This window comes from Desarmillaria tabescens, assembly GCF_030435595.1.
Source record: "Desarmillaria tabescens strain CCBAS 213 chromosome Unknown EV420scaffold_8, whole genome shotgun sequence".
In the NCBI taxonomy this organism is placed as follows: Eukaryota; Fungi; Basidiomycota; class Agaricomycetes; order Agaricales; family Physalacriaceae; genus Desarmillaria; species Desarmillaria tabescens.
In genome coordinates, this window is record NW_026848307.1 from 926,057 (window position 1) to 952,410 (window position 26,354).

The window sequence follows — 26,354 nt, forward strand, 5'->3', positions numbered from 1 at the left end:
GCCATCGACTCGGACCTCTATGGCGGTATGTTTCCTTGTATGCCATCTACTGGTGTCTGATGGAAATTGTAGATATTTATGGAGATGAGGAGTCCGAGTTTGTCATTCCCATGGAAGAACCCGAGGATCAGCCTATGTCGAACGCGACGACGGCGACGACAATAACTACAATACCAGATGAACCCTCACCAACCACATCGAGCTCTCTTCCCGCCAAGCCACAAAGCTCGTCAGGGTCACTGTCGTATTCCGCCCAGATAGCACAGCAGTTCTCGTCGTATCAGCAGACTCCCAGCCAAGAAAGGCAGCCTGCGCCCAAGGCAGGTCCATCGTCAATACCTACTATGACAGACAGTATCTTTGGAAAAAAGCCTTCCGAAATGCATGATGCGGGGTAAGCCTGCTTCCTTTGTTGTTACTTGGACACGGTCTATGATACTATCACGCCGTCGTACATATTACTACTCCCCTCCTCATTCCTTGTTTTTTTTTGTGTACTAATTATTCGCCTATGCTCACGCTACTACCTCTCTACTCTCTGTCTATTCTACGATCACTATACTCTCCAATACCGTGGTGGCACATGTAGCAAAATGTTCATTGGAGGACTGAATTGGGATACAACAGATGGTACTTATTTCTATCTTTATACATATCTATGCTATACAGTGCTGATCCCTTTACTCTGTGCGTGTTCTTCAGAAGGGCTAAGGGATTACTTTTCTCAGTTTGGAAAGGTAGCTAGCTGCACCCGTTGTTTCTCGTGTTCTTACCCCGCCGTCTTTGAGGTCGATGCGGTGACTATTATGCGAGACCCGTCAGGGACGTCGAGGGGTTTTGCGTTTTTGACCTTTGAAGATCCGTCAGCAGTACAAGTTGTTACGGCGCAAGACCACTTTTTGGATGGGAAAGCGGTATGTTTGTTTAATTTTTCGTTGGGCAGGTATTCACCTTTTAGATTGATCCCAAACGCGCGATCCCACGTGAAGAACACCTTCGCAACACACGCTATTTCGTTGGTGGTCTAGCCCCGTCGACAACGTCGGATTCGATGAAGGAGTTTTTTTCCGCTTATGGTAAAGTCGTGGACGCGACGGTCATGCTTGATCGTGAATCCGGACGGTCAAAAGGGTTTGGCTTTGTGACGTTTGAGGACGCAGCCAATTCGGATCAGCTGGTGGGTAAAAACCTAGTCCTGGACGATAAGCAGGTAAAGTGATAATTATTATTCTTGGACTTGACCTAACAGGCATGTTAGATTGAAGTCAAGACGGCGCAACCGCGGAGTCAGCGCGAACAAGCACGCAATGCAAATGCAGGGGTCGGCAACATGGGCAATATGTCGTTTACAAACGCTCAGGAGGCGCGGCCGCCGATGCCCTTTATCTCACAGCAGCCAAACCCAATGTCGATGATGTATCAGCGGATGCCCATGCTCCCTAGTGGAATGCCGATGATGAGCATGAACCCAATGATGATGGGCCAGTTCCACCCGATGGCGGGGATGGGGATGATGGGCGGGATGGGAATGGGGGCGATGAACGGGATGGGCGGGATGAGGCTCGGAATGGGGCCAATGGGCGGGATGAGTGGCGGGATGGGCGTTCGCGGGGGCATGCCTGGGATGAATCGGGTGGCCGGACCGGTGGGAAGAATGGTGACGACGGGTGGGGGGGTCGGGCCGTCGCGGGTGATGACGAGAGGACAGCATAGTTTCCATCCTTATGCGCGGTGATTTTGATACCCTCTGTGAATTTATTTCTCACGATTCGAATATTGAGAACAGCCCCCAATACCTATGTTGAGTAATCCATATCACTCGCAGCATCGAGTACACAAACCAAGTTTATCAAAACGGAGAAAGGAGCTATGGAAACTCAATCCATGTACACGCAAGGCATCCCTACAGATCATATGAATGGATAACGCTCGACGAACTCCTCCTTGGTCATCGCCTCTCCATACTTATGGCAAAATTCAGTGACTTTGGCATTAAGTTCACGGAGCGTCATGGGTACGGCGCATTGTATCGAGTGATGATCTGTATGTTCGTGCAGGCAAACAAGGTCCGAGGGAAGTTTTGTACCTGATATAATATAAAAAAACGGCCAGTAAGATTGACTCTGGCATACCTTCTGGTAGGCGATATATCACGGTATTCTTCCCTCGGAAGGTACGAACAAGTTCTTGTAAGAAAGCACCATTGGGTCGAACAGATGCACCATTAGGACCTTGTAAATAGTGTGTTGATGTCACCACCGAAGATGAAAAAGCTTGTGACGCACCTTCAAACATAGGACCAGGCTTAGGATGAACCAAGCCATCCTCGTGTGTACGCAGATCGTAGGAAATCCTTCCCGACTCAATTTGCTTGTTGTAGTCCCGCAAGATAATTTTCTTGGAGGCGTTTATCCGGAAGAGTTCGCATGGTAAGTAATCATATCGCCCAAGAAGGGGTTTGTAAAAAGAGGAATTTTCGGGTCTAGCCGAGGACGATTTAAATCGGATGGACCAGGAGAGCGAACGGAATACTGAGTGCGTCCTTGTCGTTATCATGGTAGAGCGATTTTTTTTGGACCTGTACAAGCCAACACCAAGGCGATTAGACTCGCTAGCCAGTCGACGTTCGCAAGCTTACACCTCGTAATGCAAATTCCGTATACGGTTGTTTGGTTGTTTGGTGAAGTTTGACATGTTTTGACGTGAAGAGGTGAGCTTGCGAAAAAGTGATAGCGCAGCCACGTGGGTGAAACGCCGGCTGGTAAACGAGCCTACAAGGCGATGACTAAGCTCAGAGTACCGTGAACGATCGGTGTTTGAATTGATCCGGCATTTCCCATTTGACCAGTTTGGTGCTCCCATGAAATCGGATAGGAGCTATTTGTCCATATTGGGAACAGAAGCCGGCGACACATGCATGTTCAATGAGGCTGTCTTGCTGTCTTTAACCTTTACCATCGTTTGCTTGATGTAACAGCAACATACTGATACTGATATTATTTACTCAAGTAGCAGGGTACGCTCTGTTGATATTCACAAGTCGGCTCATCTCACCTTGTTCAGGTTAATCAACAACGTAGACATACATGTCGACCGACAAGGTCGACATTTCTCTGCAATCCACTGGATCACAACCAGACATCTCTCTCGGATCACTCGACTCCAGTTTCTCTCCACCTCGACTGCCATCTAATACGTCCAACGCGAATCCTTTGGCCACTCCGGTTGTTCAACAGAAGGGTGATTATTCACGGAGAAATGTTGGCGCGTCAACTTATCTCGATGAGACGGATGCCGATTTTATGGACACTCCAGGTACCTCAAAGCCACGATGGAGTGAGGACGCCACCGAGACGCCAGCTGTGCTACGCGCAAAACGCAAATCTGGTGCCAAGGGTGCTCTGACTCTCAGAGATCAGGAAAAGGTCCGTGGTATGCGCCTATGTACGCGACGTACTGCTAATACTGGGGCAGCACATTGACCACCTCAAGAAGGAGAACTTTGATATCAAGATAAAGTGCCACTTTCTTGAGGAACGCCTCGCGCAGCTCGCTCCCGACCAGATGGATGCCGCTTTGAAGCAGAATATCGATCTCAAGATAGAGCTGTCGGCGCGTGGGCAGGAAATTAAGCGTTTGAAGAAACTCCTACTTGAACTCGAGCGAGAGCTGGAGAGGATGCAGCGCGGTGCAGGTGGTGCTCGTGGTCGAGAAAGAGAGTTGGAAGAGAAACTGGAGGAACGAGATCGCGACATCCGAGAATTACGGCGACGGCAACAGCATCAGAATGGTCACGGACATGACGAACGGACTGCTGAGCTGGAAGAGCAATTGGAGGACGCCCGAGATTTGCTGGAAGAGAACAACGCGGAGATTGAGCGTCTAAGGGATATGGTGGAGTCTGGTGGGGATCCCGGGGACAGCCAGCTGAAGCAGCGCGTTGCTGAATTGGAGGCAGCGAATGAAGAGTGGCAACAGCGGATGCAGAACATGGCAGATGACTATGAAGAAGAGAAGCAGGAGCTGGTTGGATCGATAGAGTCGATGAGCTTGAAGATCGAGAAACTCCAGCACAGGAACGAGGCGCAGATGCAGGAGAGGAGTGAGAGCCGCGCCATGATGCTCGATGAAAGAGAGCAAAGAGAGGCTGTCGAGGACGACTTGAACCAAGTCAAAGATCGCCTGGCTGCTGCATTGATCGAGCTTCAGCAAAAAGACGACGAAATCGACTTGAAAAACGAGGAACTGGACAACTTGGTCATTCAACACGAGAATATTGTTGAGCAGTGGCGAGGAGAGGTAGAGGAGACGAGAAGTCAAGTGGAAGAATTACGGGACGTGAGCACTTTTCTTTTTATCCTTTTCTCGCGTCTCGATTCACATGCAGGTCCTCGCTGAACGTGATGCTGAATCGAAAGATCTACGACTCAATATCAACGAACTGGAGGCCAATACCGAGGATCTGCATACCAAGTTTGAGGCTGCGTTGGGTCATCTGGAGCAAGAAGCAGAGGAGAAGGATAACGAAATTGAGACTTTGACCGAGGCTGTCAAGGAGCTTGGTGAACAGGTCTACAATTTGGAGGATGAGCGGGATCGCATACGTGACGCAGCAGATCGGCTACGAGAGGACGACGAAGCAGAGAAGGAGCGTCTGGAGGCTATTCAGACCGCACTCAAAGAGGTTCGTCTCCTCTTTTCTTTACTGCAAGTTATCTGCTCACTCGCCGCAGAAACTATCCCAGGTGAAAGCTCAACTTCAAGAGATGACCGAAGCATATGAGACATGCAGCCGAGAAATACATGCGCATCGTGCACGACAAGAGGAACTCGCGCAACATGTCGAAGAATTAGTCGAAGAAGTAGAGCGTGAACGTGAAGCGCGCGAACGGTCGGAAAATGCGTTGGAGGAAGTCGAGAAGAAAGGTGAAGCTGATCTTCGACGTGAGCGACGAGTGTTGGAAGCGAAAGAAAGTGCGCTCCAGAGTGCGCTGAATGATCTTTCACGCGCACAGTCCCTCTTGAGCCAGAGGGAAACGGATCTTCAGGCTGTTCAGACTGCTCTGCGGACGCTGGAGTCTGAGTCCAAGCGTGCCGGAGAGACGCACACAACCGCACAGTTCTCCTTGCAACTCGAGGTTGATCGTCTCAAACGAGACCTTGAGCGAGTTGAGGATGAGTTGGCTCGGGCGAGGAAGGAACTTAACGATAGGGAGAGCAAGGGTCGCGATAGAGACAGTGATTTGGATAAGTTGCACGGCGAAAATAGGGAGCTGTCGATGCAGCTTGCTGCTCAGACGCAGGCGCGGTTGAATCTGTCTGAGAAATTGGACACGGTCCAAAGTAATTTACGCGCGTCAGAGGCAGAGGTTGCCACATTCAAGGCAAGAGTTACTGAATTGGAGGCGAGGTTAGGGAAGGACCAGCGGTCGTTGTTGAATGCCGAGAGTCAATACCGGGATCAGCTCACAGAAAGAAACACGCTTTTACTGACGATCTACCAATATATGGACAAGATATGGGCGTCGATAAGACACCTGTAAGTTCTTCTCTCCGTTTTTCTTTCTTTATTGATGCCCAGTGCCGCAGAAAAAGGCGGGCATGCAGAGACAAAGCCGTTCACGAATTTCAGCGTCTTCCATGACAATCTGATAACTCGGCTAAAGGCACTCAGCCAAATCCAGCTGGACTTTGACAAGCGATGTAAGGAGGTAGAAGGACGGTATATGGAGAAACTTACGGACATGCGGAAACAGCTCGATACACGGTGGAAGCAGATTGATAAGTTCGAGATGAGTGTCAAAGCGTATGCCGAGGTCAAAGCTGGTTGGCGGCGCAAGTTCAGCGCAAAGGAAGGCGAGCTGGAAGCAATCAAGGTTTGTATTTTCTTCGTCGGCTTATTTTTGATGGTGTTAATGTATCCTCAACAGACAACGAACGCCGAGATGGCGGCACAGCTGGCGAGTATGAGGCGTCCGGGTCAAACTGACTCGATGGAAATCCGGTCGCTGAGCACGCGCGCGGTGAACGCTGAACGACGGCTTAACAATGCGCAGAACCAGCTGTTAGCAACAGAGGAGAAGATGGCCCAGATGAGCCAGAAGAGTTCTGCAGCGGATTCAAAGTGGGAGGCAAGGGTGAAAGAGTATGAGACGCGGTTGAAGGCTGCTGAAGAGAGAGTGAAGAGAGAAAGACAGGGCGGCAAGGAAAGAGTTGCGGAGCTGGAGAGTAGTATCAAGTGAGTTCATTATCCTCTTCTTTGCTGATCTTTCTGATGAATGGTTACAGGGCCCTGCAACGGCAGCTGGATCTAGCACAGAGGAGGAGTCACCAGTTGAACGATGTTATTGATGCTAATAGGGCCGCCGGTTCTCCTGGCAGTAATTCCCCACGATAGCCATGCTTCCTACACTATAGTATATATTATTGTATCGATTGGGATAATTGTATTTTAGTTCGACTCAGGGTAGTAGCTGTTCTGATCGCTGTATAGGGCCGGGCACGTGGGCACAATAACCTGTACGCGTCTGTCCGTCCTACCATCACCCTTGACAGCCGTTCTGCTCGTTCTTGCCCCTTGACATCGACCCTGACGACGACGACGACGATGAGCACGGTTCGCAGCCTTCACGATGTACCCGAAGAGGAACCGTACCTGTCGTCACCCTCGACCTCTCCTTATTTCGACTCCTCAAGTGTTGCAACAGCCTCAACATCTACTCTGCACCCCACAGGCTCGAACAGCAAGTCGTCGTCTCGTTCGGCAAGTCTGAAAAAGTCGTCTTCACGTCTTGGGCGAGTGTCGGCTGAGAACCTGACGTCGAAGCGAACACTTTCAAATGTGTCGGCGGCATCGGTTGCAGCGACGAAGGATGGCAAGGCTGGCCGGAGCGGAAATATCCCCAGAATAAGAAGCACGCCCCGTTTACCTCATGAGCGAGATGCAGAAGACGCTCCCAGTGCTGTCATGTACTGGAGTCGTGCCCCGGTCTACGGTGCCATACCTCAAAGAAATATGCGAGGCCATACCGTGACACTGCTGGATAATGTCGCTTGGATTTTTGGTGGATGTGACGATAAGGATACGGCACGGGATATCTATTGCTTTGACATTGGTGTGTAGCGGCTGTTCTGGTGCACGGACGCTGTTGACTGAGTCCAACCGGTAGATACGATGCAGTGGTCGCATCCAGACACCATTGGCGACGCACCTCCTCCTTCACGGGCTCACACAGCTGTCATGGTCGACCGTCAAATCGTTGTATATGGGGGCGGACAAGGCGGCACGTATTACGATGGTTGTCTATGTTTTTGACACAAGAACTCGAACGTGGTCACGCCCTACAATTGTAGGGGATATACCGCCGCAGAGAAGAGCACACACCGCCATTCTTTACGAGAACAAGATTTGGATCTTTGGTGGCGGAAACGGCATGACTGCATTGAATGATGTCTGGACACTAGATGTTTCCAATATGACCGAAATGCGCTGGGAGAAGATAACGACACATGGAGAAAAGCAGCCAACGCCCAGGGGATACCACACTGCAAACCTCGCTGACCACTTCATGATCATCATTGGAGGAAGTGACGGAGCCGACTGTTTTGCAGAAATATGGTTTTTGAATCTCAGTGAGTGCGATTGAATGTCGTACTTCATGGACCTCTCAACATCCCACAGAAACATTTGAGTGGACTCTAATAGACCTCCCTGAAAACGAATCCTATAAACGATTATCTCATACATCAACCCAAGTGGGAACTTATCTTTACGTTCAAGGTGGGCATGACGGATCAGAATACACGTCTGACGTGAAATGCTTTAGCCTTGGCAAGTTGAAGTGTTCTTCTGCCTATTATTACGGATATTAACATTGTTCTAACAGTGAACTTTCAGTATGAGAGTCGACCAATATATGGTCGACCACCCAGTCAGCGAGGATATCATGTTGCTGTGCTTGCCGACAGTCGACTCTTCTTTTTTGGTGGATACAACGGAATGACGGCCTTTGATGATGTCCATCTGATTGATCTGGCTGGCTCAGCATTTCTACCTCAAGTAACGAGCTTTGATATTGTTCTGTAGTCTACGTATGGGTTGTAGCAAGGTCTGTTTTATCTTCGATTAATTCGATTGCATGTACGAGCTTCTATCCTACGACATATGTGTTGACGGAAGCCCTCGAATATCTTTCTTACCCTTAGCTTTTCGACGCTTCAAGCTTCAACGACTACAGGTGGTGACTGCAATTGTGTTCTATTTCCGTACAGGCTGATATGGTTTACACGGTTTGCTTCTTCAGTGATACCTCGTGCGCAACATACCCACGCCATCATGGCAATTTGAAGCGATTGGGTTTGCACCTCTACGGAGAGAGAATGTCAGGTCAGGAGAAGGGTCTTATAAATGCACATGATAGCAAGGCGTCGGTATCTGCAGGAAAGAGGAAGGATAGACGCAGTTATAGTAGTCTCGCCTGAGCAGAAAGGTGGGGGTCTCATCGCGCGATCACATGCTGTCTAACACGCTAATGCGCCACTTGCAACTCTGAACAAGGACCTTACTTATTTTACATTTCAGTAGTAGAGATAACCACTACAAGCTAGTCTTGGTTCCAGTTCACGATCAAAGCGATAGCCATCTGTCATATAACGCAGCCGCAAGTGGAGTCGCGCCAGTCATAACATAGATCAATGCAAGATTATATGCAGCTTCCTTTGCAAAACGTTTCCTCCTAGAGTGAAGTTATAAGAAAGAAGCAGTATATACCCTGTACTAACGACTTACGGTCGAGTCTGATGGTCGCTGCTCTGCGAGCTGGAGTACTCGTTCGTAATGTTTTGCAGCATAGCTATACAGGCCTAAGAAAAGATAATTGAGAAGGCATCCGAATAAACACCGCCGGCACATACTAAGCTGATGGAAACTACGGCCAAAGTTATATTCGACCTCGCTCTGTCCTTGGAGGTTGGTTCCTCGAATGATCCTATACCGTGATAGGAAGGCTAAGGCCTGCAGAACAGGAGGATTAACTAAGGGGTAGCTGTACAGTCACAAGCATTGGTACCTGTGCAATCAAATGGTGCCTATTATCTGACTGTCGTTGCATGGCACGACCCAGAGATGCGATTGCTAGAGACAAGCAAATCATAGGGTCGTCGGGGCAATAGTCATACGCATGTAAGAGATAAACTGAAATAGCAGTTGGCATTAAATCCATGTAGAAGGAACAAAGAGCTTACAGATCGCACTCTGATAGCTTTTGGCTGCAATGCATATCTGACCATAAATGGCCACGATGACGGGGTTTTGTTTTGTGGGCAGCTCAGGTACTGGCCCCTTCCCATTGTCGGTCTCAGCATTACCACCGCCTTCATCCTCAACGTCATCATCATCTGCCTTGGCCTGGTTTATAGTGGCATAACGTTTATTGGTTTGATTCCATCGTAGACTTTCCGGATTTTTCACAGCCGCGTCTCCCAACTTCATCTCCCGGAAGAGATGCTTCTGTAAAGTGGATGTGATGAAAGCATCGGTTGGGCGCAGACCGCTCGACAACGTGGCAAGAAGTAGACGCAAGGGCTCGTTATTGAATTGATAGACGTTGATCAACTTGCGACAGAGTTCGACAACGACGACATAATTTTTCGACGCGATAGCGCATGCTTATTGGGGGTTAGTGCTTGAGGGATGATTATCGAGAGAAAATATATCACCGAGTAAAGCAAGCCGAATAGTGGATTGCAGCTCTTTGGACTGATATGCATTTGATAGGAGAATGTGGCGAAGGACTTCGTCGGCTAGATCATACTGTCCGCGCTTCGTTAGTATGAAGCAATACTGAAAACATGATAATTATCGTTATGTATTTCTTGGTATAAGCGAGCAACCAACCTGCATGAACACACGCAACCAATCATCAAAGGAGACGCCTCGAAATATGTCTACTTTTTCGTCCTTCTTGTCGCTCCTTGACGCCTTCTTGGCCATGCTATCGTTCTCTGGGCATGGAAGTCTTAGATTCGCGTAGAGCATCAGAAGGAAAGCTACTTTACCTAGATCAAGGTGAAGACGCGAAACCATACGGTCTTCGTCTTCTTCGTGGTCTCTCTGTTTCTTGGGGCGTCGTGGGAACATTCCTCGGAAGGGGTTGTTCTAATATCATCATTGAGCTGGTAAAGCCACGAAAAGTAGAACATCAGCCTCACCCTACTAGTCATGAACAAATTCCGTGTCTCCCTAAATGTCTCGACCATTTTTTCCGCTTCAACCACCCATTCCCGTTCCGCAACTTCGTCACCTTCCATCATCTTCGCCCATACCTCTTGCAATCTTCGGTATCCCCTGACAATTTCTTTCTCCTTTTCGACCTCCAATTCTCGCAATTGTGCATGAGTCAATCGGTTTTGTGCCTTGACAGTGGGAGGTTTGGTTCTTGGCTGCGTCCTTTCTTCAGGGAACAAAGAGGCGGTTGCTGTGTCCTCGGCTTGTGTTGCAGTCTTGTCCTTCGGTCTCTTTTTCCGCGAATCAATAACTTGGGTACTGATAAGTGTTATTACCGACGAGTTACTTGATTTCTGTACCTTCGTAGACCAATTCAAGTGCTTTCCTCGGTTCATTCAAGATTTCGTAGATCTCAGCGAGCTTCATTTTGGCTTCGTTGTGTGTGGGATCAGCAAGCTTGACTGCTGGGCGTTAATTCTGAATTGGATTTCAGTGCGACGTAACATACTATGTTCGTATACTTCAGCCGCTTCACGCAACTCGTCCAGCATTCGAAGGCAAGCGGCTGTTTGAAGCAGGATATATAAACTGCTTGTCTAGAGAAGGCTGTCAAAGAAAGACGATCGAATGAAGAATATCAACTTACACTAGCGTCTGCGCCCAAAAGTTCATAGATAGGGCGAGCATCAGCATATAACTCTCGTTCGAAATAGGCGTCAGCAATCTCTACAAACAAGGCAGCGTAATCAAGGACGTCTTCGCTCAGAATGATATCGGCGTGCATCTGGTCTGCGAGTCAGAAATGCACCACTGGAAAAGAAAGGGAGTCTTGCCTTGCTTTCTTCTACCTCGCCCATCTTGATTCTGGCAATAGCAAGACGGTGTCTGGCATTCACGTCGAGAGGATACCTTCCTGGATCTATGGTACCACCTGCTCGTCGTGGGATATCGACGTCTGGTAGATCATACTCCCTATCGTCGTCACAGACATCCCAATATCTCTGATCAGCACGTCCTTGAAGCCACCGACATCCTTTCCGGATAACATCAATAGCGCTCTCGTATTCTCCAAGGGTGTTGTATAGATCAGCGAGTACGAGCACCTCCATCAAGCCATATCCACCACCAGGTATTTCGCCAGTCGATGAAGGCGAAGGCCCGCGACCTGAGGGATATAACTGCTGGTAATGATCAAATGCTTGTTGAAAGAGAGATGCGCATGTTGTAAGATCGGAGAGTTCGATAAGGATGGTCCTGAGCTCTGACAGGACTGTCAGATCGTGGGGAAACCGCTTGAGAATAGCTTTGTATGCAATACGGGCCTACTCATGGTTAGTCGTTAGTCATGGAGCAGGGAAAGAATAAGACAGGACGCAACAGTTCTCAAATCTCCAGTGTCCTTAGCAAGCGTGGCGCGGTCCCATAGCGCCTCAATGTTTGATGGGTCAAGACTGTACACCTTTCGAAAACAGTACAATGCTTGCTGGTTGTAACCAAGGTCTCTGCAGGGAATAAGTAACAAGGAAAGGACGTCCACAAGAGAGCGACTTACTTGGACTGCCGGGCCAATCGATCCCATTCTTCAGCGTCGTGTCTGAGATGAGCAGCCATGATGCGAAGCTGAAGAGCTCTATGTTCTTGATTCATGTCGGCACAGCACTGGGCCCACACGGACCAGGCAGAGACTGCACGCGGTTCGATACGAATGACTTCTTGCATGATACGTATAGCCTCAGGAAGGTTGTTGTCAACATAGGCCTGATTACCGTCCCCAATGAGAGATCTAACTTGTTGAGATAAAGCAGGGCCTGCAGCGCGTCCTTTCTGGTTGCGAGGTCGCTCATCAGCGTATAAGTAAGTAAAAGGCGATACTAACCTTTTTATGTCTGCGACCAATGCCTGAAGCTGCTCTCAAATCATCGCGAAATTCAGCATCGCGGTCTTCGATATTGAAATCCCAGTCTTTGGTTAGACCAGGAGCATCGCTCCGTTGAATATTCTTCACTAGACGGCTGCAAGACGTGAGTACAGATGAGAAAGTGACAAACGGTGGACGCACTCAAAGTCGCCTTCGATCTCTCTTTCGGCAAAGGCTTCCTCTGGACTGAGAACGGTTTGTTCGATTCCATTGCTCTCGTCACCAGAGCTGCTCACGTCCGAGTCATAGGAGCCACTAGCATCGCTTTCGCCGTCATGTTCGTCGAACATAGTAGAAGAGGACGAAGTGATGATGGTAATAAAAGGAAATAAGGATCGCGTACATATGTATTGAAATTCGAAACCTATTGGTACACTCTGTTTACGTATATACATACATTACCAGTGAAGACGGTGGGTTGGGCACTGGTACCCGCTGGGATTCTTGAACAAGTACAGCTGATGATACTCCTCCGCGTCCCACCACGGTCCTGCCTCGAGAATCTCCGTGACAATTGTTTTTCCTTTCGGAGTGAAGTGCTTGGCCTGCATTTGCTCCGTTACCCGCTTCGCAACTTCCTCTTGCTCAGGCGAGTGTGTGAATATGGCCGAGCGATACTCTACGACAGGGTCAGAGGAAAAGAGAGGGAAAGGCGGTATAAGCCACATACGAGTACCGGTGTCCGCGCCTTGCCTGTTCACCGTTGTAGGGTCGTGGGTGCGATAGAAGAACTCTGTGAGCTATGGTCATGAGGGCGCCAGTTGGCAGATATATCTTCAACGCACCGACAAGTTCATCGTACTTGACAATGGCGGGATCGAATTCAATCTTTACCGCCTCTGCATGACCCGTCTCGCCAGAGCACACATCCCTATACCCCGGATTTTGAAAGGCCTCCTTGCCGCCAGTATATCCAACGCTAGTCTTGATAATTCCCTTACCCTGGGAGGGGGGATAGTGCTTCAAAAAGATGTGCTCCACTCCCCAGAAGCATCCAGAGGCAAATGTGGCTATTTCGGTCGCAGCTGGACAAAAGTGAGTATGATATTGAAGGCAATAGAGCAGTATACAAACCGCCCATGGATCCAAATGCACGATACAAAGAATCGTCGAAGGGTTTGCTAGAGAACAAGGCCTGTAACCGACCAAGCATGGAAGAGGAAGATAAGATTACCTATATTGATCGAATTCTTCATCTTTGTTCTACACGTTTCCCAACGACACCATATATGGCCGTTCCTTGCAAGATTTTATTGGGCTACTCAATCCAGTGTGCGCTTTTAAATTAAGCAGTCTCGGAAGCTCTCGCCAATGTCTCCAGTGTACGATGTCAACTTTGTAAATCAATCAGCGTTAACTGTTAAGCGTTTATTATCTTATCTTATCTAATCTGATATTTTCAGAGTCGCCGAAAAAGGACATTGATCTGACTCGAATTTTTTGCTGATCGATTCATCTTTGCTCTGCACGCCGACGATCAGGCTCTCCTGATTTAGGCGATACCCTTTCGACTACGCTCCTGCGACGCTGCTCATTGGCGACGCGATCTTGTTTTATATCTCGCACCTACTCTGCCATGTCCAATACCATCGAGCTCGCACAGACTGCGAAACGAGACTACCTCATCGACCTCGAGAAAAAATACCAGGGAAAATGGCAGGCAGAAAAAGCTTTTCGAGGTCAACGCACCGTCGCCTGAAGAACTTGCCGGCTTGTCCAAAGAGCAAATACATGAAAAGTTCCCCAAGTGGTTCGGCAACTTTCCCTATCCCTACATGAATGGCTCTCTACATCTCGGACATGCGTTCACCATCAGCAAAATCGAGTTCGCTGCTGGCTATCAGCGTATGCTTGGAAAATGCGTCCTGTTCCCCCATGGTTTCCATGTCACCGGTATGCCCATCAAGGCTAGCTCGGACAAAATCATCCGGGAGATGAGCCTTTTTGGCACGGAATTTGAAAACTTTGAAGAGGTCCAGGCCAAATTAGAGGCCGAGAAGGAGGCTAAAGAGAAGGAGGAGGAAGTCAGGGATCCCGCTGCTGCCGACAAGTCCAAGGCGAAGAAGGGCAAGCTGCAGGCAAAATCCACTGGCCATACATATCAGTTCCAGATAATGGAGAGTATTGGAGTACCCAAATCTGAGATCAGCAAGTTTGCGGATCCATTGTACTGGCTGGAGTATTTCCCTCCTATTGCAATCCAGGACAACAATGCTTTTGGTTCGCGGATCGACTGGAGACGCCGTTTTTTGACGACGCAGGCGAACCCATACTATGATGCATTCGTGAGATGGCAAGTTAACAAGCTGCATAAACAGGATAGAATCAAATTTGGAGAGAGGTACGACACCTGGATGTTTTCGAACGGAGTACGTATTGACAATTTGTAGGTATACCATATATAGCGAAAAGGATGGCCAACCATGTATGGATCATGATCGTCAAGATGGCGAGGGTGTGGGCCCGCAGGAGTACACAGGCATCAAGCTCGAGGTCCTAGAGTGGGCACCGAATACAGAGGTCATTAAAAGCAAGGTTGGAGGAAGGAAGGTGTATATGGTAGCGGCGACCTTGAGACCGGAGACGATGTACGTTTCGCTATTATTCAGTCTTCCTTGCTCACGTGCGACTAGGTACGGCCAGACCAATTGCTTCGTGGGTACCGCCCTCAAGTACGGCGTGTATGCAGTCAACGATACAGAAGCATTCCTATGCACGCACCGCGCTATGAGGAACATGATATTCCAAAAAATTACCAAAGAACATGGCGTTCTCGAGCAACTTGCAGAAGTAGAAGGTCGGGATCTCATTGGCACCAAAGTGAGCGCTCCGTACAGCGTCTACACCCAGGGTGTCTATGTCCTACCGATGGACGGCGTCCTAGCCACCAAAGGTACTGGCGTAGTCACCAGCGTCCCCTCCGATTCTCCTGATGACTGGGCCACCGTCGCCGATCTCAAGAAAAAGCCCGAGTACTATGGCGTCAGTCCTGACTGGCTAGCAGGTCGAGAAGCCGTGCCGCTAATTAAGACGAGCTACGGTGATATGGTTGCTGCCGAGGTTGTCAAGAAGCTGAAGATTAATAGCCAGAAGGATACGAAGCAGCTCGCCGAGGCGAAGGAAATTGCGTACAAGGAGGGCTTTTATGGCGGTGTCATGCTCGTCGGTAAATATAAGGGCGAGTCGGTCCAGGACGCTAAGCCAAAGGTGAGGGCGGATATGATTGCTGAGGGTCTTGCGTTTGCGTACGCTGAGCCCGAAGGTGTTGTTATCTCGAGGAGTGGTGACGACTGTGTTGTTGCGCTGATGGACCAGTGGTATATCGATTATGGTGAACCTGCCTGGCGGGCCGAGACGGAGAGGCTGGTCGCCAGAATGGAGATGTACACACACGAGACGAGGAACGCGTTTGAAAAGATATTGGCCTGGCTGAACAAGTGGGCTTGCGCTAGGACGTACGGACTTGGTTCGGATTTGCCTTGGGATCCTCACTTCATGGTCGAGAGTCTAAGTGACTCCACTATCTACATGAGTTATTATACTGTAGCGCAGTTGCTGCATGGTAAGTGTGCTCTTTGGAGATAGACATAGCTAATCTGACCATCGCGTAGAAAACAGTATCGATGGCTCGAAGCCGGGTCCTCTAGGCATTAAACCCGACCAGATGACAGACGAGATTTGGGAGTACGTCTTCTGTGACGGTCCTTGGCCCAACCCCGCACCTATGCCCCAGGAAAAAGCCGACGCCTTAAAGCACGAATTCAACTACTTTTATCCTTTCGACATACGGTCGTCTGCGAAGGACCTTATTGGCAATCACCTGACTTTCGCGTTGTACAATCACGTCGCAATCTTCCCCGAGGACAAGTGGCCTTTGAGCATGCGCACAAATGGTCATCTAATGCTGAATGGAAAGAAGATGAGTAAGAGTACCGGAAACTCTCTGACTCTCAGGGAGGCAACGGAAAAGTTTGGCGCAGATGCGACACGGCTCAGCTTGGCGGACGCTGGTGATAGTATGGAAGATGCGAACTTCGAAGAGAAGACAGCGAACGCTAACATCTTGAGGGTGCACACCTTACTAGGATGGTGCGAGGAAATGATAAAGGAGGAGAAGAACCTACGCCACGGCGAGAAGTTGTATCACGACCAGGTGTTCGAAGAAGAAATCAACGAGCTGATCAACATTACACGAAGTCATTATGAAGCAACCAACTACAAAGACGCCCTAAAATATGGCTTCTACGAGCTCCAAAGCGTGCGGGATTGGTATCGAGAAGTCACCGTCGACACGGGAATGCACGGTGATCTTGTCAAGTACTGGATTAAAATCGCCTCCCTGCTCATCGTTCCCATTGCACCTCACTTCGCTGAACACATCCACTCTGCGATTCTCAAGAACCCGACGTCCATACAGCTAGCCCTGTGGCCTACTCCCTCGAAACCTGTTGATAGGACTCTCATCGAAGCGGGGCAATACATGCGCGGCACAACCAAAATGATTCGAGATGCTGAGACGAGTTTATTGAAGATGCTTGCCAAGTTGAACAAGGGCGGGAAGGGGGGCAAGTCTCAGCAGCAAACCTTTGACCCGAAGAAGCCAAAGAGTGTTAGGATTTACGTGGCGAAATCTTTCCCTGAGTGGCAGGACACGTGTGTTGGCATCTTGCGGGAGGTCTATGACGAAAAGTCGGACAAGTTCGACGATGCTAAGGTCAAGGAACTGTTAATACAAAAAGGGCTGATTAAGGACAAGAGGGCAATGCCGTTCATACAGGGTTTCAAGGTAAGGTTTCTGGATTTTACAAGTCTGGTCTAATGCCTGCTCATTGTCACCTAGAAACGCATACAACAGTTTGGCGCAGAGATAGCATTCCATCGCACCTTGCCATTCTCTGAGAGCGCGATCCTGGCAGAGATGTTGTCATATCTGAAGAAAACCCTTTCCTTAGTTGATGTTGATATTTTGAGCGTTGAGGAGGCGCTAGAGAAGCAAGAGGAGGCTGGCTTCACGAAGAGCATAATAGAGTCGTCGGAGCCAGGATGCCCAGCATTTGAGTATCGGAATGTATAGGGGCTGTAGATTTAATGATATAGAAGTTCGATTCCCTGTTTCAAGAGAGCCAACTGTGCTTTAAAATTAAAATAAAGGTAACCTAGTAGGATAGCAACAGTTGGGAAAGAAAAAAAGCATCCACTATCCGTTGCATCACAAATCAATCGTCATGAGTTATCTCGTGGTTCAAACACTGAAGAAAGGCTGCTCGTTCTGTTGCTGCTGCTTCGCAAACGGATTATGCCCCGTCATCTGGTTTGGCACCACCCTTGTCTGACCGTATCTCAACGCGCCTACATTACCAAACGTGTCTTGGCCATCGTCTCGGTTTGCGAAAAGGTTCGCCAAGTGCTCGTTTTCATCCTGCCGTGTTTTGACTACAGGCCTAGTGGGATTATTGTTGACAGGTGATGGTCCGGGAGATGGAGAGGAGTAGTTTGAATGGTGATTGAAGGAGGAAAGGTCGACATTCTGGTTGTTGTTGGCATATGTGCCTTGAAGGTTAAACTGAGGGGTAGGATGAGGAGAAGGCGAAGATCCAGGCTGAGAATGGCTAGGAGAGGGTGCGAAGGGATTGTTCGACCTGAAGCGTTCTTCATCAGTGGTCCAATCGCCACAACGTATACTAAGGAACCCACCCAAGACCCGTCGGCTGCGCCATAATTGACTGCTGTTGCTGCAAGAACATACTCTGTTGTTGTTGTTGTTGCTGTTGCTGCTGCAATAGTAATTGTTGCCTCATCCACTCGTCGTTCTGCGCTTGCTGCTGCTGCTGCAATAGGAACTGCTGTTGCATAAGCATCTAGATAAGTATCATCAAAGATGTGACTAAGATTGACGCAGGAAAAGGTCGCTTACCTCCTGCTCGGCCTGTGCCTGCTGCTGATATGGGTTGAACGCAGTGAATTGCGGTTGAATTTGAGTGAATTGTGGTTGGACCTGCGTGAATTGCGGTTGAAGGCCGACAGCATACGGCGTAGGGTCGCTCATATTGTTCATTGGGAAGGGATTGTTGCTGATAGGCGCAGATCTGGGCCAGAGTGAGTTTAACGAAAGGAAAGATAAGAAAGGGGTGCTAACAGCTGATTCTGGTCATCGAAAAGAGCAGAAGAATTAGAGTCTTCAACAGCCTTATGCCGCTTCGCCTCCTCCTCTTCGCTGAGCTTGATGGCCTCCTGAAGGTCCCTCTCCTCCGCGGTGATTCGCTCCTGCGCCAACGTTCGCTTACTCTCTTCGATGGCTTTTCTCAAATCGTCCTCATCCCCAGTCCTCCTATTCGGCAGGTTGCCATTCAGGCTACGGCGGTGGCGGTTTTCGTCGGCATCGTTGTCAGGTTCGTCGTAGTCGCCTCCAGCACCGCGTATCATCCGGTCCCGCATGCTCGCCCGAGCCCTCCTTTCTTGACGAAGTCGACCCTCATCAAGCAGCAGGCTAGTGATGTCCTTCGCCTTCTGACGCACATTAGCGCCCTGGTCTTTCCCCTCTTCATCAAGGTATTGGAATTCCTTGAGGGTCTTGATGATATATACGTTATCGCGGAAGTAGATGACAACGTTTTCGGAGCCTTGGTGAAGACAGTAGTCAAGCACGGTGAGACTCTGGCCATCGCATTAGCGAGCTGCGAGCAAAAGGAGATGCCGGAAGGTCCTCTCACCTTGAACACATGCCGCCAATTCTTGCCCTTGTCATTCAGCCTCTTATCAAGCATCTCCATTATTTCCACGAAATCGTTCCTGTATGACTGATATTAAGCGCAGGTCCTACGGACAGCAGATTCACTGACTGATTGTATGTCAATTGGGCTATCTCGTTCATTTGCGTGCCACTAGGGCCCCAAGGATCATTGCTAGTCGCATCGCGGACTTTTGCTTGTGTATCAGAGTAACCTTTCGTATAATTTTTGGTGACACGGATAACACTCTTTCCAAAGTGTTGCATGTTGGCTGTAGGAAGATGTCCAGTGGGAGCGAAATGGCGTCAGGCTCACTGCGGGTGGCTGTGCTTCTCCTATGCCGTGTCGGGGCTCGGCAGATTCCTATGCTCCGGCATGACCCCGCATAAGTCACATGACTGACGCGCTAGTGCCGCTAGTGACAACCGTGATGAGTGACAGTAACGACCCCTTCCTTTCAAACCTTTCAACCTTTCGCGACCACCAACGATGAGGATAGAAGAACTTGTCCTGGAAGGTGGGGAGATTTCCCCCGTCAGTCTTGTGGTGCTTTCTGATGTCTTCCCGTTAAGGATTCAAGTCATACCCTGTTCGAACGCAAATTACTGGCTGGGACCCGTCTTTCAACGCGATCACTGGGCTCAATGGATCCGGAAAATCGAACATTCTTGACGCGATTGCATTTGTACTTGGGATAACCAACATGTCCGTGGTGCGTAGACCGGCGTTCTTTGTTGTCTTTGTGTTCCAACAATGCCATAGATGCGTGCGGCAAACCAACAAGACCTCATATATAAGCGCGGACAGGCCGGGGTCACCAAGGCAAGTGTCACTATCGTCTTCGACAATTCAGATCGCTCCAAGAGCCCCCTTGGGCTGGAGGATCAAAAGCAGATTACCGTTACTCGTCAGGTGTGTGACTTTTTGTTTAGGATATCGGCCGTTTTAATGAGAACTAGGTGGCGCTTCCTAACGTTTCAAAATATCTCCTCAACGGCCACAAAGCTCCTCAGCAAACCATCCAAAATCTCTTCCAGTCCGTTCAGCTCAACATCAACAACCCTAATTTCGTCATCATGCAAGGACGTATCACCAAGGTGCTCAATATGAAGCCTCAGGAGATTCTGGGCATGGTCGAGGAAGCCGCCGGAACGCGGATGTTTGAGGATCGAAAGGACAAGGCGAAGAAGACAATGGCAAAGAAGGAGAAGCGCGTTGACGAAATCACTGCGGTGCTGCAGGAAGAAATTGCACCTAAGCTCGACAAGCTTCGAAAGGAGAAAAAGGCATTCCTGGACTACCAAAAGGCTGCAGCGCAACTAGAGCTTCTCGGGAAGAAACTGCACGCGTTAGAGTGGTACGACGCGAAGCAGAGGGTCGACTCGAAGGAGAAAGAGGCCGAGCAAAAGCGAGAAGAGGTCAAGACGAGGCAGGATGAGAAAAAGAAGGCGATACGGGATTTGAAGGCCGCCGAGGATGATGCCTCAGAGGTGCAGAAGAAGAAGGATGCTGAGATGCGAAAGGGCGGCAAGCTAAGCAAGTTGGAGGCAGACGTGCTAGAGCTGGACAAGGAGCTCACAAAGTTACGAATGCAAGTTCAGCTCAAGGAGAGCTCTATCATGGACGATGACAAGAGTGTCGAAAATGCCAAAGCTGAGATCCGGCGGGTACGTTTTTCAGTCTTTTGCGAGACGTTGAGCTTACGGTTACCAGCTCGAAGGTTCATTAGCCCAGCAGCAGGTTGAAGTGGAGAAGATTACGGCCGAACATACTGCCGTCAAGGACGTCCACTTAGAAATTCAGCAAAAACTCACATCTGATGAAGAGCTGCTGCAGTCATTGCTGACAGGGCTTTCTTCCAGCAATACGAATACTAACGGCGGAGGATACTTGGGCCAGATTGCGGAGGCGCGAGCCAGGGGTGCCCAGGCGCGAGCAGAGGAAGAACAGGGCAAAATTACGCTGTCGATGCAGGAGAAGGACCTCCAGGATCGACAAAATCGGTGGAAGGAGGTCGAACGTGATGCGGAGGAAGGCAAGCGGAAGATCCAAGCGCTCAAGACTGACCTCGAACGATATAAGCTGCAGGTCGAAAGATGCGGATGGAACAGAGTAATGGAGGAGACTTTCGAGGGCCGACTTAAGGAGCTGAAAGCACTTGTCCGCCAGCTCATCGAGGTAAGTCGCCTCTCTCTGCGAATCATACTTTTGTGACCTCGTTTGAACAGAGACGCGACTACGTCAAGCAGAATCTAGGAGGACTTGACTTTGATTATCAGGCACCACTTAATTTCGACCGGCGGAACGTTAAGGGTCGTCTAGCGACACTTGTCTCTCTCGACAAGGACAATTACCACAAGGCCACCGCTTTAGAGGCTACAGCTGGTGGACGACTGTACAACGTCGTCGTCAAGGACGAGAAAGTCGGCAAGGACCTACTGACAAACGGGAACCTTCGAAAGAAAGTGACGATTATTCCTCTCAACAAGATCCAGCCTTCCTCAGTCCCTCCCCAAAAGGTCTCTCGGGCAGAACAGCTCGTGCCGGGAAAAGCCAAGGTTGCACTCTCGTTGGTTAGTTACCCTGACGAGGTGAAGAATGCCATGGCATACGCGTTTGGAAGCACCTTTGTCTGCGAGGACGCTCAGACAGCGAAGACTGTGACGTTCAACAGGGAGATCGGAGCGCGCGCCGTGACGTTGGAGGGTGATGTGTACGAGCCTTCAGGAACTTTGAGTGGAGGGTCGGCGTCGCAGAGTAGTGGTGTGTTGTTGAGGGTGCAGGAGCTCATTGAAGCGGAGGTGAAGCTAGCTGATGTCCAAGACCAGCTGGTAGCACATGAAACAGGCGGAGAGAAGAACCGGAAGAAGAGGGATGATTGGAAGGCTTTGGAAAGGCAGATTGAGATGAAGGAGCATGAGTTACAGTTGCTAGAAGGCCAAGTTGGGGGAAGTACTGCTGGTAGGGTAAGATTTCATACTTCTCATCCTCGTACGAACTGCTCCTGACTATATGTAGCTCGAGGACGATATCAAGACACTATCACAGAGCATTCAAGTGCTGCAGAAGAACATCCATGATGCGAAGGAGAAGCAAAAGGCGGCCGAACAGGAATGCAAGAAGCTTCAACGTGATATGGACGAGTTCAAGAACAACAAGGATGGCAAGATCGATGAGCTAAAGGTGCTGAGCTGCAATCCTGCTTGCTGTTGGGTATTTGCTAATGCATTGTTTCAGACCGGTATTCAGAAGCAAAAGGCGGCGCTACAGAAGCATGCTGTAGTGGTGAAAGAAACGCAAAAGGAGCTGCAAACTGCGATGCTGGAGCTAGGTCTGCCATTTCCATTTTCCGCCGTAGATGAAGAAATGTTGATGGTCACTTCAGAGCAAATGCAAATCGATATCAACACTGCGAAGGCCACACTTGAGGATGTTGTCGCCGGGGGTGCTAAACTACGAAAGGAGCTCGAGAAACTCGTACAGCGCGTCGCGAATGAACAGGTATTTTGATCATGTTGCTTTCGTGGCCAATACTGACTCAGCGTCGTAAATAGAGGTCGTATGAGACGGCATACCAGGAGCTTGAACAGGAACGGGCGACGCTTTCCCGGTTTGACGGCCAACTAAAGGAGCTCGAAGGGGTCATCAAGGCGAAGAAGAAGGTTCTCGTTGACGCTGATGCTGATTTGACCAAGTTGGACCATGCGATACAGAATTTGGATAAGGAGCGGAAAGCCGCAGGATCCATCAGGTTGATTCGCTAGAGAAGAACTACGAGTGGATTTTGCAAGAGCACGAGTAGGCCTTACTTCTTCTCTGAGAGCTCGGGCTGAATATGTCTCCCGTTTTAGTCAGTTCAACAGGCCTGGAGGCAAGTATGACTTTCGGCAAGTGTGATATGGGCAAGCTCAGGGAGGAGGTTATTGAGCTGGAGAACAAGCAGAAGGTGCAGAAGAAGAAGGTTAATTATAAGGTGGTGAATATGATTGACTGAGTTAGCATCTTCGTATTTGTTCTCCTTACGGCTGGCTCATTGGGAACTTGTAGCGTCGAGAAGAAGGAGTCGTCTCTACAAAAGATGCTTGAGACGGTACTGGGGGACAAGAAGAAGATTGAGCAGACTATTGAGGAGCTCGATCGATATAAGAGGGATGCACTTCAGAATACGTGGACAAAGGTGTCTAAGTAGGTCTTTTGGCTACGTTTGTTTGATTTACAACGTTGACATCATACACTAGAGACTTTGGCGAAATCTTCCGAGAACTCCTGCCAGGAAATTATGCCAAGCTCCAACCGCCCGAAGGCCTCGACATGACTGAAGGCTTAGAAGTCAAAGTCCAGCTTGGCACAGTGTGGAAGCAGAGCTTGACGGAATTGAGTGGAGGACAGAGGTACGCGAGGACCAAGGCTATTCCTCGTTTACGTGGATCTGACACCCTTCTAGATCCCTCATTGCACTGTCGCTTATCATGGCCTTGCTCCAATTCAAACCAGCGCCAATGTACATCCTCGACGAGATTGATGCGGCGCTAGATCTGTCACATACGCAGCATATTGGGCATCTATTCCGGACGCGGTTCAAAGGGGTCGCAGTTTATTGTGGTGTCATTGAAGGAAGGGTTATTTACAAATGCAAATGTATTGTTCAGGGCAAGGTTTAGGGATGGGACATCAATTGTGGAGCGGACCGCTAGTAGGAGTGGATCGACACTGTATGTGGAGGAGGGGCAGGAGGGAAGGGGAGGCAGGAGAAGATGATTCTTGGCTTGCAGGATAAGTTATTTACTAGGTAATATGTATTTGGTGTATTGTATGATTTGACCATAACATTCAAACGTGGATCGCTCATAGTATTGCAATCTTGGTCATCATCTTAGTATTAGACTTATACCAGGCAAAAGGAAAAACATTGCTCTTGTACCATGATAATGACAAGTGAAAGGATTCCTGCTAAGATAGAGGGCACTTGTTTCTGACAGGTGTTACCTTGCTGGTAAGCATGGTCTACCCAACCTGAAACTTCCTATCCATATCCCTATAGCAGTGACAGTTCCATGCTGGTCCCTGATTCTTTCCTTTACTGAGGAGAAAGGAAACCAGAGGCAGTCAATATCAGTAAGTGAGAGGCTATGGGTAAATATGTATCAATGATCAACCCAAGGGGGTTGCGGCCTGGCAAGTCAGCACATCAGGTTGGTTGGTTGGTCCAAAAGGTCCTTAAAATTTTTTTGCCCCCCTCTTATAAAATAGCATCCAGAGACCCAGATGCTCCTAGAGATGTTTATTTCAGCTGATATATGTATGGTAATGACCTCACATGGCCCAAAGAGTGCCAGAAAAGCCAAGGGGGATGTGGAATTAAAATTTTGGATATCGGGTCCTAAGATGTAAGATACACATTAACAAAGCTTTGAAGTATGATTTTGAGTGCCTAACTATCACTGAGGATGGCGATATTAGCAAATTCATCAAAAAAAATTGACCCCCAATTTTGACTATTTTCCTAGGTGTTTTACAACATTCCAAGCACTTTTCAAAAAATTGTTCTCAAAAAATCCGACCGACCGAGTCACAAATTTTCCATAAAAGGAGCGTGACACACCATATATGTTGATCACATAATTATTTCCCATGGATACCTGATATCCAAATTTTTAATTCCGCGTTCTCCTTGAGAAAAGCAGTCAAAATGATGTCAAAGGCTCAAAGCACCAATGGCATGCTGCTGGATATTGGCAGGATTAGTGAGAATTGAGTTAGTGGTTATAAAAATATTTGGTCAAGTTTGACAGATTCAAAATTGGAAGTGTCAGTCATGTACAGTAGGAAAGTGTCATTGCTAGCAGAAAAATTGTATACCATCAGTATTTAGATTGAGGATGAGAGGACTAAGTAGGCAGAAAGCTCACACTGGCAGATAGTGTACAGCCCAGGTAGGCCAGGTCATGCTGGGTTGCCAGGTTGGGTGATTGCTGGTGAAGAGGCTGGCTGTGGGCACCTGTGGAATAGTGAGCAGGCTAAAAGGCAAACCTCAAAACCCACACACACACTCACACAAACTACACAAATTACAATCACTCTCATAAGTTCTAGAGGGAGTAATTATTTCTAGTACGACCCAATAATACTTCAGTATCAAGTAGAGTTTCTCTTATTCTCAATGCTCCTAGTGAAGCTAAGCTCTCTCAAATGAAGTCCTAAGTCTAGAAACTTTTACAGGAAGGTCATTCACTGGTGTGATGCAACCTTCAAGGCAGATTCAAGTTAAAATACACAAGAGACACTGATCCCAACAGAAACAGAGATGATACATGTCAGCCCTAGGTACCTGTACCAAATACACAAACGTAAGTCTCCTCAGTGCATGGATGATGTAGTAGTGACTTTTATACCTGTACCAAATACACGAACGTAAGTCTAAGGTACTAAGGTAAGTATGAAAGGTGATATAAAAGAATAAATGAGAGACGTACCTCCTCAGTGCATGGATGATGTAGTAGCAACTGAGGAGAAAGGAAAGGAAGACAAAGTACATATATGTCTGGCAGAGATCACATGCATCCCATGTGCGTAACCCAACTCTGTCCATCAAATAAGGTCCTCTCCTCCTAACACACCCCCATTCGATGGACCATCACTGTTTGATCAGCCCTAGGAAGATGCAGTGTTTCAAGTGTAGTGGTGGCGCAAGTGGTTTTGTTAAGATATCTGCAGTCATCTCCAATGTCAGGATCCAATGAGTATGAAATTTGTCTGTTCATAGGTGTTCATGAATAAAGTGATAGTGTATGTCGATGTGTTTCATGTGAGCAGTTGAGCTATATGAGGACGCGACTTCCAGAGAGGCTTGGTTGTCAGATCCGATAAGGAAAGGGCAGGGTATCAGCAGCATTTGTAAACGTAGGAACATGTGGATCCACAGGAGTTCCTTCAAGATGTGTGTAAGTCCCATATATTCAGACTCCATCAATGATAAGGAGACTGATTTTTGTTTTATGCTTGACCACGATACAAGTCCCCCATAGAGGAAAATCCTGTAGCCAGTGATACTCTTCCTATCCCTTTCGTCGGACACCCAATCAGCATCCACCAGTGCAAGGTCAGACCAAACAACGGCATCTGGCCCCACTTTCTCCTGCAAGTATGCACCCCCATACTCTATAGCCCAATCTGACATAGCATTGAGGTATCGTAGTATGCCTTTTGCTGCAGCCAATAGAGCTCGAGTAGGATGAGCATTATACTGACCCAGAGCCATCATAGTATAAGCCAGATCTGGGCATGTAGTTACTGCCAGGTAGATGTATGACCCAGTTAGACTTTGATAGAGGAGTTGGATATCCTTGTCGGCGATGTCAGGAAGCGTGTTGTCAGCAGGTGTTGGGAGTTTATCTAGTTTCGTGTGTAAGGGAACGGATGAATGCGTGCATTGTAACATGTTGTTTGAGGCTAGTAGATCCTGGATGAAGTGTTTTTGTGATAA

The 26,354-nt window shown here is 48.7% G+C and overlaps 9 protein-coding genes across 9 annotated transcripts; 5 read left to right on the forward strand and 4 right to left on the reverse strand.

Annotated features, from left to right (window-relative positions):
* Positions 1-59: 59 nt before the first annotated feature.
* EV420DRAFT_1264919 (hnRNP A1-gamma isoform) lies at positions 60-1,735 on the forward strand (the record flags this gene model as incomplete). Its single annotated transcript, XM_060467247.1, has 5 exons — positions 60-394; positions 713-737; positions 789-914; positions 959-1,210; positions 1,259-1,735. The coding sequence occupies 5 exons, from the start codon at positions 60-62 to the stop codon at positions 1,733-1,735; spliced, it is 1,215 nt and encodes a 404-aa protein (XP_060334612.1).
* Positions 1,736-1,815: 80 nt separating this feature from the next.
* On the reverse strand, positions 1,816-2,686 carry EV420DRAFT_1158643 (uncharacterized protein). The gene is made up of 4 exons (XM_060466132.1): positions 2,639-2,686; positions 2,286-2,578; positions 2,133-2,231; positions 1,816-2,086 (listed from the first exon to the last, which is right to left on the reverse strand). The coding sequence occupies exons 2-4, from the start codon at positions 2,554-2,556 to the stop codon at positions 1,911-1,913; spliced, it is 546 nt and encodes a 181-aa protein (XP_060334613.1). The 5' UTR covers positions 2,557-2,578; positions 2,639-2,686; the 3' UTR covers positions 1,816-1,910.
* Positions 2,687-3,086: 400 nt separating this feature from the next.
* On the forward strand, positions 3,087-6,397 carry EV420DRAFT_1639232 (uncharacterized protein; the record flags this gene model as incomplete). The annotated part of the gene is made up of 7 exons (XM_060476947.1): positions 3,087-3,425; positions 3,475-4,338; positions 4,388-4,684; positions 4,734-5,539; positions 5,582-5,876; positions 5,931-6,238; positions 6,289-6,397. The coding sequence occupies 7 exons, from the start codon at positions 3,087-3,089 to the stop codon at positions 6,395-6,397; spliced, it is 3,018 nt and encodes a 1,005-aa protein (XP_060334614.1).
* A 570-nt stretch (positions 6,398-6,967) lies between these two features.
* On the forward strand, positions 6,968-8,086 carry EV420DRAFT_1618940 (galactose oxidase; the record flags this gene model as incomplete). Its single annotated transcript, XM_060475414.1, has 5 exons — positions 6,968-7,115; positions 7,170-7,287; positions 7,322-7,632; positions 7,682-7,831; positions 7,887-8,086. The coding sequence occupies 5 exons, from the start codon at positions 6,968-6,970 to the stop codon at positions 8,084-8,086; spliced, it is 927 nt and encodes a 308-aa protein (XP_060334615.1).
* A 540-nt stretch (positions 8,087-8,626) lies between these two features.
* EV420DRAFT_1627970 (uncharacterized protein) lies at positions 8,627-12,474 on the reverse strand (the record flags this gene model as incomplete). Its single annotated transcript, XM_060476052.1, has 17 exons — positions 12,285-12,474; positions 12,102-12,237; positions 11,778-12,049; positions 11,604-11,727; positions 11,059-11,547; positions 10,872-11,009; positions 10,734-10,821; positions 10,585-10,686; positions 10,210-10,535; positions 10,057-10,156; positions 9,896-10,002; positions 9,718-9,841; positions 9,244-9,666; positions 9,069-9,193; positions 8,914-9,013; positions 8,789-8,862; positions 8,627-8,716 (listed from the first exon to the last, which is right to left on the reverse strand). The coding sequence occupies exons 1-17, from the start codon at positions 12,431-12,433 to the stop codon at positions 8,627-8,629; spliced, it is 2,967 nt and encodes a 988-aa protein (XP_060334616.1). The 5' UTR covers positions 12,434-12,474.
* EV420DRAFT_1523102 (peptide methionine sulfoxide reductase) lies at positions 12,475-13,484 on the reverse strand. The gene is made up of 4 exons (XM_060472274.1): positions 13,218-13,484; positions 12,929-13,168; positions 12,814-12,876; positions 12,475-12,762 (listed from the first exon to the last, which is right to left on the reverse strand). Exons 1-4 carry the CDS (start codon positions 13,294-13,296, stop codon positions 12,542-12,544), a joined length of 603 nt encoding a protein of 200 aa, XP_060334617.1. The 5' UTR covers positions 13,297-13,484; the 3' UTR covers positions 12,475-12,541.
* Positions 13,485-13,562: 78 nt separating this feature from the next.
* Positions 13,563-17,224, forward strand: EV420DRAFT_1523105 (uncharacterized protein). Its single transcript, XM_060472275.1, has 6 exons — positions 13,563-13,822; positions 13,845-14,484; positions 14,534-14,731; positions 14,777-15,705; positions 15,755-16,929; positions 16,984-17,224. Exons 1-6 carry the CDS (start codon positions 13,720-13,722, stop codon positions 17,215-17,217), a joined length of 3,279 nt encoding a protein of 1,092 aa, XP_060334618.1. The 5' UTR covers positions 13,563-13,719; the 3' UTR covers positions 17,218-17,224.
* On the reverse strand, positions 17,225-19,180 carry EV420DRAFT_1304193 (epsin domain-containing protein). The gene is made up of 6 exons (XM_060468447.1): positions 18,983-19,180; positions 18,854-18,932; positions 18,280-18,797; positions 18,058-18,229; positions 17,838-18,001; positions 17,225-17,782 (listed from the first exon to the last, which is right to left on the reverse strand). Exons 1-6 carry the CDS (start codon positions 19,135-19,137, stop codon positions 17,386-17,388), a joined length of 1,485 nt encoding a protein of 494 aa, XP_060334619.1. The 5' UTR covers positions 19,138-19,180; the 3' UTR covers positions 17,225-17,385.
* A 145-nt stretch (positions 19,181-19,325) lies between these two features.
* On the forward strand, positions 19,326-23,752 carry EV420DRAFT_1523107 (condensin complex subunit SMC2). Its single transcript, XM_060472276.1, is given in 16 exon segments — positions 19,326-19,388; positions 19,444-19,583; positions 19,634-19,783; positions 19,831-20,538; positions 20,585-21,049; positions 21,100-21,837; positions 21,890-22,054; positions 22,109-22,202; positions 22,257-22,372; positions 22,426-22,622; positions 22,723-22,764; positions 22,784-22,847; positions 22,926-23,056; positions 23,110-23,262; positions 23,316-23,457; positions 23,486-23,752. 16 exon segments carry the CDS (start codon positions 19,361-19,363, stop codon positions 23,627-23,629), a joined length of 3,477 nt encoding a protein of 1,158 aa, XP_060334620.1. The 5' UTR covers positions 19,326-19,360; the 3' UTR covers positions 23,630-23,752.
* Positions 23,753-26,354: the final 2,602 nt, after the last annotated feature.

What these genes read in the sequence shown, in the direction of transcription:
- EV420DRAFT_1523107 (XM_060472276.1), top strand. Translation starts at nt 19,361, where the DNA reads ATGAGGATAGAAGAACTTGTCCTGGAAG. An exon ending in AGAAGAACTTGTCCTGGAAG is followed by an intron (nt 19,389 to 19,443) that starts GTGGGGAGATTT and finishes CTTCCCGTTAAG; the next exon opens with GATTCAAGTCATACCCTGTT. An exon ending in ACGTGGACAAAGGTGTCTAA is followed by an intron (nt 23,057 to 23,109) that starts GTAGGTCTTTTG and finishes ATCATACACTAG; the next exon opens with AGACTTTGGCGAAATCTTCC.
- EV420DRAFT_1158643 (XM_060466132.1), bottom strand. Translation starts at nt 2,556, where the DNA reads ATGATAACGACAAGGACGCACTCAGTATTCCGTTCGCTCTCCTGGTCC. An exon ending in GCCTGGTCCTATGTTTGAAG is followed by an intron (nt 2,232 to 2,285) that starts GTGCGTCACAAG and finishes ACTATTTACAAG; the next exon opens with GTCCTAATGGTGCATCTGTT. An exon ending in GATATATCGCCTACCAGAAG is followed by an intron (nt 2,087 to 2,132) that starts GTATGCCAGAGT and finishes ATATTATATCAG; the next exon opens with GTACAAAACTTCCCTCGGAC.
- EV420DRAFT_1523102 (XM_060472274.1), bottom strand. Translation starts at nt 13,296, where the DNA reads ATGCTTGGTCGGTTACAGGCCTTGTTCTCTAGCAAACCCTTCGACGAT. An exon ending in TGCATTTGGATCCATGGGCG is followed by an intron (nt 13,169 to 13,217) that starts GTTTGTATACTG and finishes ACTTTTGTCCAG; the next exon opens with CTGCGACCGAAATAGCCACA. An exon ending in CAAGTACGATGAACTTGTCG is followed by an intron (nt 12,877 to 12,928) that starts GTGCGTTGAAGA and finishes CATAGCTCACAG; the next exon opens with AGTTCTTCTATCGCACCCAC.
- EV420DRAFT_1523105 (XM_060472275.1), top strand. Translation starts at nt 13,720, where the DNA reads ATGTCCAATACCATCGAGCTCGCACAGACTGCGAAACGAGACTACCTC. An exon ending in TGTAGCGCAGTTGCTGCATG is followed by an intron (nt 15,706 to 15,754) that starts GTAAGTGTGCTC and finishes ACCATCGCGTAG; the next exon opens with AAAACAGTATCGATGGCTCG. An exon ending in CGTTCATACAGGGTTTCAAG is followed by an intron (nt 16,930 to 16,983) that starts GTAAGGTTTCTG and finishes ATTGTCACCTAG; the next exon opens with AAACGCATACAACAGTTTGG.
- EV420DRAFT_1304193 (XM_060468447.1), bottom strand. Translation starts at nt 19,137, where the DNA reads ATGCAACACTTTGGAAAGAGTGTTATCCGTGTCACCAAAAATTATACG. An exon ending in TTCGATGACCAGAATCAGCT is followed by an intron (nt 18,230 to 18,279) that starts GTTAGCACCCCT and finishes ACTCTGGCCCAG; the next exon opens with ATCTGCGCCTATCAGCAACA. An exon ending in AGGCACAGGCCGAGCAGGAG is followed by an intron (nt 18,002 to 18,057) that starts GTAAGCGACCTT and finishes ATACTTATCTAG; the next exon opens with ATGCTTATGCAACAGCAGTT.